This window comes from Cinclus cinclus, chromosome 24 (assembly GCF_963662255.1).
Source record: "Cinclus cinclus chromosome 24, bCinCin1.1, whole genome shotgun sequence".
In the NCBI taxonomy this organism is placed as follows: Eukaryota; Metazoa; Chordata; class Aves; order Passeriformes; family Cinclidae; genus Cinclus; species Cinclus cinclus.
Genome location: NC_085069.1, coordinates 1,796,213 through 1,807,864, shown reverse-complemented (window position 1 = coordinate 1,807,864; position 11,652 = coordinate 1,796,213). Strand labels below are relative to the sequence as shown.

The following is an 11,652-nucleotide window of genomic DNA, read 5'->3' as shown; positions in this document are numbered from 1 at the left end:
TTGACCATGCCTGCACAGCCTGGTACCGACATGGCTCTGTTCTTCCTGCTGCTGGGAATGCTGACATGCAGAATCAGATAAATTGTCAATAGACGATGTGCAGAAAGGACTGAGAAAGGCTCAGCAGAAGGTGGGGTGTGATCACGGTAAAGACAGAAGTGCTGCAGGGTGAGTGGGGCAGAATAAGCACAGCTTCCTAAAAGTCACTGCACTGGGGGTGGTTCAGTTTGACCCAGGCTGTGTTGATGTTAAAGCAAATCTGACTGTGCTGACTGGAGTTGTCTCTAAGAAATAAATTCATTTTTGTTGAAAAGCTTTTGTTCTGCAAATGTGTTTCCAGGCTGGGCTCCTCGAGCCAGAGCCAGTACTGGGGGAAGCATTCAGTCTGTCATGGAACTGTGTTCAGGATAAAGCAAAGGGGATGCTGAAATCCCTCTATGGAGAGAGCCATGACCATAGCATCAGACATGCCAAAGCAGCCAGAGTAGGGAAAGCTTCTCGCCTGCAAATGTCTCAGCTCCAAGCTCTGCGCTGCCAGGGAAGGCTGATGCAGCAATTCTGTCATCTGCACTCAGAATCTTAGAGGTGAGTCCAGAGTATTCCTGCTCTATAAACAGAACTCCTGCTGTCAGTGCCAGCAGTGCACTGCTGCCTGTCCCGAATGGAGCAGCCGTGCTTGGAACTCCAGAGGCCGAGTTGCTGCCTGCCTGGGCACCTGATCCATGGCACAAAGTGCTGGCATGGGAAGGGCTGGGCCCACAGTCCTGAGGAGCAGGGGCAGGACTGTGGGGTGAGGGCAGCCCTGCAGCCTCACAGGCTGGGAAGCATCAGCTCACTTTGAGTTTCCAACACCACTGGGGGTTTCCAACACCACTGGCTGCTGCTGTGGGTGCTGCTCCTGGCTACAGTCCCACTCTGCCCCAGGACAGCTGCTGGAAGCCAAAGGGCTGGACTTGCCCTTGCTCCTGATCCCTGTCCCTGATAGAGCCTTTCCCAATGGCAGAGCGAGGTTTGGCCAGACACACACATCAGCCTGGCCTAGCCCTAGCCTGGCTGGGAGTGCAGGGGCAGTGGTACCTGCAGAGGGATCTGCAGGGCTGTGGAGCCAGTTCCCACCGTGTGTATGTGACTGTGCCCTTCTTGCATCCACCCATGTATACTCCTGGATGTGCACACACGGTGTGTTCCTGTGTTCCTGGACAGGCTCTGGAGCACAGCTGTGGGCAGAGCGGGCTCAGGGCTCCTCTCCCGAGGAGGTGAACGCTGCCCTACCCTGGACCCTCTCAACCCAAGGCCTCAGGAGCCCGTGCAGGCTCTGTGGGCAGCTCCAGCCCTCGGCTCGCGTTTTCCTTTGATGCCGAGGGCTGGGCAGGGCTGTGCCAGGTCACAGAGCTCTGGGAAAAGGCACTTTGTCAGACAAGGATGGGCAGCAGCTGCTGCCAGAGCAAGTTGGGATGCCAGCAGGAGGTGACACCACCCCAGCTGCCAGCCCTCCTGGGTGGCCAGGGCTGGTGCCCAGGACTCCAGGGCGCTGGAGGAAGTGAGAGCTGGCCCGTGGTGCTGCGGCTGAGTGACACCTTCCTCCCTCAAGAGCTATCCCTGCCCTGTTCCACTGCAGTCCCACATCCTGGCAGCTGCCAGAGCCACCTGAAACACCAACCAGGAACTGCCACAGTGCACCAGGCCCGGCTGGGAAGAGCACCCTGGGGAGTAGCACAGCTGGGTCAGCTTCCAGGAAGAAGGGCACCACAGCCCTGAGAAACAAGGCATGAAGGAAATTGAATCTGCACCAAGGCAGCAACAGGCAAGCCTTCAGAATTCCTGCTGCTGGGCACGGGGCCAGCAAGGACACAGGCCAGGCCACTGGCACTGCCATCATGCATGGCAACATCATTCAGAGGAGCCCACTTCCTGGCCAATCAAGATTTATTATTCAAGTCCAAAGACAAAGCAGCTGGAGACTCACACGCACAGCAGCGGCTTGAAGGGGAGGCCTGGCCCCGGAGTCGGAGCAGGGCTGAAAGTGGCACTGGGTCAGGCACTGGGGGGAGTGCAGGAGCACGGGAGCTCAGCCCAGGTCACCTCGCAGCAAACAGGCACCCAGAGCATGCTGCAGCACAGAGCCCAGACACCCGCTCCTCTCATAGCACCTCCTTCCCCCTCAGCTCACAAGGTTTAGTGTTCTCCTTCCCCAGTGGGCAACACTACCACAAGAAAGGCTGGAGCAGCAGGGATGAGCCCTTGGGGGGAAGGAGAAGCTTTCAGGAGGATCACTGCAGTTCCTGATGGCAGCAGTGCCCAGTGGGCAGCGACCCCAGTGCAGCCCTAGCTCCTCCTGCTTGTGCCAAAGCAGCCTTAGGGCTTCACCCTGCCAACAGCCATGGACACATCAGTCCATGTTCACTCCAGAGAATATTGCAGAGTGCCATTTCACAGCTATCTGGAGTCTTAAAACTGCATTAGGGATGTGGTTTGCTGCTGCTTGAGGCCAATGCTCCTGCCCGAGCCGTGTTTCCCTCACTCACAGTGATGCAGTCACATCACTGCAGCTCATCTCCATTTCACACATCTCACTCCTCTGCTGCAGCCCAGCACTGCCCTGTGCTGAGCTCAGCTGCAATCCTGCTCCCCCAGCCCAGCCTGAGCACTGGCCTCAGCAGTGCAAACACAGGGATTTGCAAAGACGTCTTTCCAGGTTTGTGTAAATGAACCCATGTGTGCCCCAGGGCAGCTCCCGGCAGTCCCTGGTGTCCTGGCTTCTGGCAAGATGGGCTTAATTCACACCATGGCCAGTGCAGGGGCTGCTTCTACACCATGCTCTGCTGCCAGGTGGTGAGAAGTAAAAATGGATCAATTTAACAACATGGACATAATCACTTCATCCTTCTTTGGTACAGACACTGGCCACGAGCACTGACTGGGACACTGACATCACAAGCACAGGGCACACTGAGTCCAGGAGCTGCTCAGAGATTCTGTTCTGCTATGGAACAAAACAAACAAAAAAAGAAAAAAAAAGGCAACATTTCCCAAGAGCTGCTCCCAGCCAAGTGCCTGGAATTCTTGCTGCTTTTAAAACACACACCGTATTCAGAATTAATTTTATCCTTTGAGAGTCCAACTGGAAATCACCAGCTACCGCTTCCGCTCGCCTTTCTGTGTTCGTTTCTTCTCCTTCTCCTTCCGCTCCTGCTTGGCCAGCTTGTCCTTCTCCCTCTGCAGTTTATCCTGCTCTTTCTTCTTCTGGAACTCATCTCGCAGCAGCTCCCTCTCCAGTTTCCTGGCATTCAGGACATCTTCCACGTTGGTGTTTCGGAACAGTGCTGGGGTGGGCTAAGGGCTGACAACACTCTGGCTGAGGCCACGTGAGACAGTGCCTGTGGCACATGGGAAGTTTGTTCTACCTCCCCTCTCACCTTCTGACTCCCTACTTCTTTACCTGGCAGGTAAGGAACTGGGGAATGAGGAATGCAAAAAGGAGAAGGAATCTCTCATTGCTTTTCCAGAAAGAAAAGTCAGGTTGAAAAAACACCCACTCCTAGAGAAGGAAGGGTCTGAAGCAGGAGTCTGATGAGTGGCAGGAGGGGGCAGCCAGGTGGGAGTCTTTCCTTCCAGGGAACAGGGACAGGACAAGAGGAAACAGCCTCAAGTTATGCTAGGAGACGTTTAGGTTGGATACTGGAAAAACTACTTAATGGAAAGGGTGGTCAAGCATTGGCACAGGCTACCCAGGGCAGTGGTGGAGTTCCATCCCTGAAGGATTTAAAAGCTGTGCAGATGTGGCACTTGGGGACAGGGGTCAGGGTAACCTTGGCAGTGATGGGGGAATGGTTGGACTCAATCTCAGAGGGCTTTTCCAACTTTAGTGATTCTATGTTTTTTTCCCTAGAAAAATGAGGTTGCCTACTGGTTCTTAAGACTGGTGTGTAAAAACACGTGTTAAACCTCTTCAAACCTGAAAGGAAGCAAACACACAGGGTACAGCCTAGAGTGGGTTCACTGCAGCTGTGATGTGTCTGAACACATACATACACGTACATACATGTGTGTATGTGCAGACAGACAGGTACACACATGTCCCTAATGTAGGGACAAGAATAATCTATGTTTCATATTTAATTACGGGATAAAACCTGCTTCCATCTTGAATTTGCCAGCTGGGAGCTCAAGGATGGTAACAATCCTGAGACAGACACAGGCCCCTTGGTCCTGCCCACCCTGAGTGTTCAGCTGCACCACGGCCTGCCAAGCTTCATTCCTGACACGATTTCCCTGTCTGGACACCAGTTAACATTAACCTGATATTCTGAGAGCATTGTCCTTATCAATAAGCACGTTCTGTGAAGCTGCAAGAAGGTGGAAGAGGGAAAGAGGGGAGGAGAAGAAAATGAATGGCAGGGCTGGTGTGAGCGCTACACACCAAGCAGACAGACACGTCACTGTCACTGTGAGCAAGGTCAGGGTACACAGAGAGAAAAAACAATCCCCAAGCTTAAAAGGTGGCCCTAAAGAAACAGGGAGGCCAGCACAGGCAGAGAAGGATGGGAAACTCACCATGGAGGCAGCCTGCCTGACAAACAGCCTGAGTCACCAGGAATTCAAAGGATACATTTTTCTGATCCAATATTTACTGCTGTCGTCAATCCATCCTGTTCATCCCCACCAGTGAGAGAATTAAGGAAACACAGACATCAGTAATGAACTTGTGCCTCTCTACAGCCACACTTCACTCAAATAACAGCCTTATAAAGCCAGGAAGAAGCAGCTGGACTCTCACAGACCAAGTATGCACAGCTCCCACCCTCAGCTCCTGCTGCTCCAGGGCCAGATGTGGTTGCCTACAATTCATTCAGCTGGGCAGGAAAGAGCTTGTTCTTCAGCACCACAAAGAGTTAACTTCTAACCCTCCCACTCCACACACTCTCTCTGTAAAGGATTATTTCAGCAGATTTCTCCTGAGAAAGCAAGAGAAACTCAGCACCAGCAGCTGAGGGATGGGGGCATTGACTGTTCTCCTGCCACACACTTGGGCTGGGCAAATTGTCACAGCCACATGCTGGTGGGGACAAACACTCTCCCAGGAGCATCTGCTCTGCACTCCACAAATGAGAAGCTTCCATGCTTTGTCCGTGGCAGTTATTTTATCCTGAAGGAAGACTGCAAAGGTTCCCCAGCTCTCCCCACCAGACCTGGCAGAGCTGAGAGGGCGTTGTTGTTTGAGGTTTAGAGCAGGTGCTGTCCCTCACAGCCCCAAGCAGTGCAGAAAAGGATATTCCTCCTCATCGGTCACGTTGGCATACTGGGCCAGGAGTGCAGCCTTCCTCTGCTTCTCCTCCTGGGACACCTCCCGGGGCTTCACCACTATCCTGGCCTGCTTCTCCATCATGCTGGTGATGGCCTGGACCTCATCTGGCAGGAGAGGAGTGACAGTGTCAGCCTAGGCCAGACAGGAGCCCCCGGTGTCACTCACTGCCTCCCCCTCTGCAGCCCCACCCACCTGTGTCCTGCAGGGACACTGTCCTGGGACAATGCACCCACCCAAAGAGAAATGTCTCACCCAAAAACATCCCCCAGGCTATTCCCAAGGGCACCAGAGGGGCTGTCAAAGCTGCTTTGGGGAATTCTAGCTGGGATCTGGGAGAGATGGAGCTGCTGAGGAGCCAGCACGGGGCTGACACCCTGACTGAAACCAGCTTCTCCCTTGGAGAGGGAATTCCCTCTGCTGCACCCAGCCACCACCAGACTCTGTCATTCCTGGAGTTAGGGAAGTTGCACAATGAAACTGGAATCGGTCAGGCTCTGGCTAATGAAAATCCATTTGACTCCAAATCACATTCTCTTCTACTCCAAAGCAGCTTAGTAAGTTTGTTTATGTATTTAACCCCCATCAAAGAGAAATTCTGAAAACCTGAAGTAAGGGATCAGTTCATGCTCTCTCTCCCTTTCTTTCCAACCACGAGAAAACCAACAGCTGATTTACCTTTTAGCACTGAAATTCCACTGCCCGTTTCCTAAAATGACATCTGGGTTTTGACACCAATTTTTTTTAGTCTGTTAATCACTTATGCTCAGACTTATCCTCTGTTATTCTTAGTGGATACACGCTTCAGTGGGGATTTATCCTTTCATAGAACCCCAGTGAAATAATTTCACCCTGGAATTCCATGAACCCAGACACACTGTGCTGCCTTTTTATAACAAGAAAAATCCCTGTGGATGAGCACTGGCAGGAGCAGGAGGAGCCCAGCAGCAGCTCCAGCAATCCCAGTCACTTATCCCCAAGAGGAATTTATTTTATTTAATGCATGGAACAGCATTAACTTCTCCCTCTTTCCAGCCAAAGGCAAGGTCAGGCCAAGAACAGACTTCTAGGATTTTTGGGGAAAGCCATTGAGCTGCTGCATGGTGGAGCTACTGTGTCCATGCAGGTGGTGAGGGAGAGGGGGAGCTGGGGCTGATGCAGTGATGAGGGACTTGCTGCCAGAGCCATTCCTGGGTGACACCAGGCACTGACAATATGCTGTTTGCAATCAGAGGCAACAAGAAAATGCAAAGCAAACAAAAAGCAGGATTTAGACCAAAGGGACGTTCCACTGTTGTCTCCTGTCATGTCTGTGCCACTGCACCGGCACTGGTCCGTGCCTGAACCACAAACCCTCCCAGCACATGGCTCCAGTGCATCCAGAGCCTGCACAGGGAACAGGACAAATGTTGGATCCCAGAAACCTGGGATTTTTGAGCTTTCTTGTGCTTTCTGCCACTGACCCCCTGGAGAACACTGCTTTTGACCTGAGGCCTTGGAGAGGGTTTCCAAATTTGAGTGATGGAGTTACGGGTGTGTAGTTAAATAGAAGTGTGTGATTCCACATGGTGAAAGGTTTTAAATCTGAGGTTTTTACAATATAGCAATAGGTATGGGACAAGATGGGAGGATTTGGGGTGTTGTCTCCTTTCAGTGCTCCTCTTCCTTCTTCTTCATGGTTTCAGATAGTAGTTACTGGTTGGACAGTTAGTGCTGCACTGTGGGTCACAGGAGTTTGGTTATTGGGTCAAAAGTATAAATAATATAGGTGTTAGTTATTGGACTGTTTAGCTTTAAAAGACCTTGAACTAGCTAGGATCACTCTCCATTTTGCTCACTTTTAGCTGGTAGCTAGAGGTGTTGCAGAACTCTCTGTGCTTTAGATAAGATTTAATAAACAACCAAGTCCAAACACGAGAAATTCATCTCCTTTGTGTTTTTAATCCTGGCTCTGAGTGAAAACAGAAGAAACTGCAGACAAGCCACTAATTAAGTAGTGTAAGTTCCACCTTTAGAGACAAACCTCTCCAGTGAACAAGGACAAGGTGAGGTCTTGGCTCCCAGCTGAGGACAAGGGATGGATTCAGGGAGGTTACACTGGGACAGTTGGGCTGTATGGGGCTGGGGAAGGAGCACTGAATTCATCAGCAGCCTCACAGAGCTTCCTCCAATAAGCATTTATAGGAAAAAAGGAGAGTTGTAAGGGAAAATGTTGGAAGAGGAAATCCAGACACGTGAGCGGGGTGAGCAGCAGTAGGAGGGACAGCCCAGCTCTCCAGAGGGGCAGCTGCAGTTGTACAAAGCAGCTGCTTTCCAGACTGGGACAGACAGAAGCAGCACAGGTTTCTATACTGTAACAGCTGCAGTGCCAGCACTAAACAGAGACAGCCCTGGATATGCTGGGAAAGGAGGTTTCTGAAAAAACCACAGAGTGGTTTGGGCTAGGCCTTAATGACCACCTCATCAGAAAAAATAATCATACAGAAAAAAAGAACCACACACACACACACGAAACCAAACAAAAAAACAACAAAAAATCCAACAGAAATGGAAAAAAAAACCAAAAAACAACCAAACAACCACCACAAAAAACCCAATGCCAAAAAACCAACAGAAGGTCAAAAACCCCACAAACAAGAAAACAAAACAAAAAAAAAAACAAAAACCCACCTTTCCCCTTCAGGATGATGAACCCAAAGAGCAGCAAATGCTGGGGCAGCCCAAAGTGAAGCTGCTCATCCCCATGCCAGGTAAAAGAGTAACTGAGCAGCAATGGAATGAGAGGGAGGTCAGACCTGCCCCCATGGGGCAGCACTAGTTTAAGTCCAACCAGGTCAAACACACAGATCCCATTGCAGGTCACACCACACTGAGGACCAGGGCACAGCACCCCAAGGCACAGCACTCTACCTTCTTTCTCCTCTTTGGCATCAATGACCTGGGAGTCAGACCACCGTTCCACAACCTCCCTGCACACATCAGTCAAGAGATCTTCTTCCTAGGAAGGGAAAAGAGACATCTCAGACTTAGAGCAGAGTTGGCTGCTTTAAACAAGCACCAGTCAGACAGGAAAAGCAGCAGCTACAAAGGATCTGCATGCCCAGCAGCCAGCTCAGGAACACAGCTTCTCACCCCAAATGTGCCTGTTAAACACACACAGCACTCTGGTATCCCTGGGATGACACAATCACACCGTGTGTGCTCCCTGTGCTCTGACACACGTGGGTTTCACAAGGGTGCCTGTGCATGTGCCACAGCCCTGCCCACAACCAGGGGGCCATTGGGGATCTTTGCTCCCAGAGCCTCCCGCCCTGCATCCTCTCTCTTCCCGAGCCAAGGCCACAGAGATGTATCTCAGTGCCACCTCCATGCCAAGCTCACTAAAGGGAATAAATGACATGGGATAAATCATAGGTCAGGGCAGTGCAGAAACTGAAAACTGAAACCAGTGTGGTGGTACTGACAGACCATCACCTCCCACCAGCAGGGACAGCCTGGTCCCCCTTGACCTGCCTGGAACAATAAGCACGACTTAGAAGTGCCAGTGGGACACATCTCCATGTGGGGCTCCTGCAGGGGCTGCAGGTGAATCTCTGCTCCAGTGTGGATCTCCAGGGGCTGCAGGGGCACTGCTGCCTCACCATGGTCTTCCCCACAGAATCTCAGCGGAATCTCAGCCATGGTGCCTGGAGCAGCTCCTGCCCCTCCTCAGCACTGACCCTGCAGAGCTGTTCCTCTCACTGCTTCTCACTCCTCTCTTCAGCTGTGCTCCTGCAGGTGGCTTTTTTCCCTGCTTAAATTCGTTACCAAAAGGTGCTGAATGTCTTGGAGCCAAGTGGCATTTGCTCCATGGAATATGGGAGAGCCAAACACCATTGATGAGCGGTCACAGAGCTCAGGGGCCACCACCAAATATTTCCAAACAAACAAGAAATGATGGTGGTTTGGCGTTCAGTAAATACAGAGAAAAATCAACCATGGAAAATACAAGTGAGGCAGATTCTGTGTGGTTTAAAGAAAAGAACGGGACAGAAATAGAACTCAGTTTTAAGTTTCTTGATTAGAAATGGTGACCACTGAATAAACTCACTAGTGCAAAACATGAACAGGACTGAGGAACTATGGACATGAGAGCAGATGTCACCTTATTAAAATAAGGTTTGTGAAATACAAACAAGTGAGCAAAAAGTCCCCTGTAACTTATGTATGGAACTAGGAGAAGAGACTTGGCAAGAAAACCCCCAAATTCACCAAATAAATCACTGCTTCAAAAGTCAATACAGAAATAATCACAGAGTCTAAAAATAAAGGAAAAAAAGAAGAAACTAAAAAAGAGCAGACTACAAAGACTAATTAGAAAGTCTGAGGGTTCAAGAGACAAAAATGTTTTACAGGAATGGCAGAAAAATCAAGCAGAGTCAGAAACTGCAAACAAGGCTCAACTCAGCTGTGTCTGTGGCAGAGAAGGAAAAGGCTGTGGTGTGACTGGGGTAGTGACTTGAGGGACATGGGAGCCCCACAGCCGCTCAGTCCTGGCAGCAGCATCACAGAAGGGAACTCAGCACTGAGCAGAAAAGGAGAAACAGCAGAAAACCTGAATATCAGGAAAGGGGGATATCAGTGGCAGGGCCAGCCAGCACTGCTCAGACAGGACACACTTTCCAGGCCTGGAGAAGGCCAAGCACAGGGATGGGGATGGAATGAAGTCTGGTAATTACAGGGAGGTTCGTTAACCTCAGCTACTGCAGAGCAGCACTTTGCAAAGACATCTGGCTCCATCCCTCAGGATGCACCGTTTGCTTCTCCAGCTCTTTTAGGCTCAAAGCTGCACTGCCACAGTTGAACCAGCTCAGTGCTGTGCCCCAGGGTGGGGAGGGGACAGTGACGGCAGGGGAGGGTGCTCTGACTTTTAGGAAACCCATTTGAAATGGAACAATCATTGTACAGAAGGAATGGTGTCATACCTGTGGTAAGAAAACGCTGATTGTATCCACCCAGTCCTTGTGGGCTTTGTGCTCCCACACTGATATTTTGGAAGGAAATCAGTGACAGCCACTGGGCAGACGGTTCCAAACACCAGCACTACTCATGATTTAACATTTTACACTACAAAACATCCATTTATGAAAAATCCCAGGACACAGACACTGCAAAATTCATCCGAGGATTATCCAAGAGAAATCCCCCCCTGCACTCTCCTGGCTCCCAGGAATCTGGCAGGAGCAGAAGCAAGCCCTGCGCACCCTCCAAGCTCACCCACGGCTGTTCCTGTCCGTCCCAGCCGGATCTGATTCCTGACAGACAAGGCGCGTGTGAGGCACGAGAGCACCGCCCAGCACACTCCTGCCAGAGCATTTTCCATTAAAAGTCACCTCCCGCATCCCAGCTGGCGCCGCCAGGCAGCCCAGCCCGCCGTGACCCCTGAGCACTGCACACAAACAAAGCGGACCCCCGTGCTCCCCACGAACAGCCCCTTCCACAGCACGGGCCACAGCTTCCATCTGCCCCGTGCCTGACACAAAACCCCTCCCCAGCCAACAACACCCACAACAAGCACCGGGAACCCCGCAAGGGTTGAGGGTGGGTGTCCTCCCAGTGACAGGGTAACCCACTCCGGGAAGGGGGCGATGAACCCCGGGCTCCGCGGAGCCGCCCCGCCTGTCCTCCCCGCCGGACTCACGGAGCCTTCCGGCCCACGGAGGCCGCGCCCCCCGCCGCATTGTGGCCTGCAGGGGAGCCCCGGCGGGAGTACGGTGCTCATCGGCGCGGGGCGGACGGCGAGACCCCGCTCGTCCGGGGCCGCGGAGGGACCCTCGCCCCTCACCAGGCAGGCGGCCAGGACGGCCCGCAGCGCCTCCAGCCGCTCCTCGTCGCTCTCCTCCTCGCGCAGCAGCCCCTCGATGTAGGCGCCGTACACGGCGCGGTCCAGTCCCAGCGCGTCCAGCCGCTCTGCGAGCCAGGCCGGGAAGGGCGGCGGATCCGGGACCAGCATGGGAGCCGGCATCGGGGCTGCGCCTGCCCCGCCGGGCGCCGCCATCTTGGGCCTTCAGAGATGGGGGACGGCGGCCGCGGCGGGACAAACTTGTGGCGCTGGCGGGAGCAGCCGGAGCGGTCGGGGTCGGTGCGGCCGTGGCCGGACGGTAGCGGAGGGACCGGGCGGGCGGGCGGCCCGGTGTGCTCGGTGCGCCCTGTGCGCCCCCTCTGCCACCTGCGCCCTTGGCAGAGCTTCTCCTTCCCCGGAGAGTGGTTTACGCGGGGAGCCGCGCGTCCCTGCGCGGCCGCCGTGCGGGGCGGGGCGGGCGGCGGAATTTAAACACGGACAAGCGGCGGGCTCCCGGCGGCTCCGAGCA

General features: G+C 53.0%; 1 protein-coding gene across 3 annotated transcripts; it reads right to left on the bottom strand.

Annotated features, from left to right (window-relative positions):
• Positions 1 to 1,919: 1,919 nt before the first annotated feature.
• On the bottom strand, positions 1,920 to 11,521 carry CCDC43 (coiled-coil domain containing 43). 3 transcript variants are annotated; one of them, XM_062508209.1, is made up of 5 exons: positions 11,127 to 11,521; positions 8,213 to 8,300; positions 5,274 to 5,409; positions 4,610 to 4,665; positions 1,920 to 3,323 (listed from the first exon to the last, which is right to left on the bottom strand). In XM_062508209.1, the coding sequence occupies exons 1-5, from the start codon at positions 11,337 to 11,339 to the stop codon at positions 3,136 to 3,138; spliced, it is 681 nt and encodes a 226-aa protein (XP_062364193.1). In that variant the 5' UTR covers positions 11,340 to 11,521; the 3' UTR covers positions 1,920 to 3,135. The 3 variants fall into 3 exon arrangements, with proteins under 3 accessions (XP_062364193.1, XP_062364194.1, XP_062364192.1); XM_062508210.1 differs by lacking the exon at positions 4,610 to 4,665 and having other exon boundaries at positions 3,151 to 3,323; XM_062508208.1 differs by lacking the exons at positions 1,920 to 3,323; positions 4,610 to 4,665; positions 5,274 to 5,409 and having other exon boundaries at positions 7,255 to 8,300.
• Positions 11,522 to 11,652: the final 131 nt, after the last annotated feature.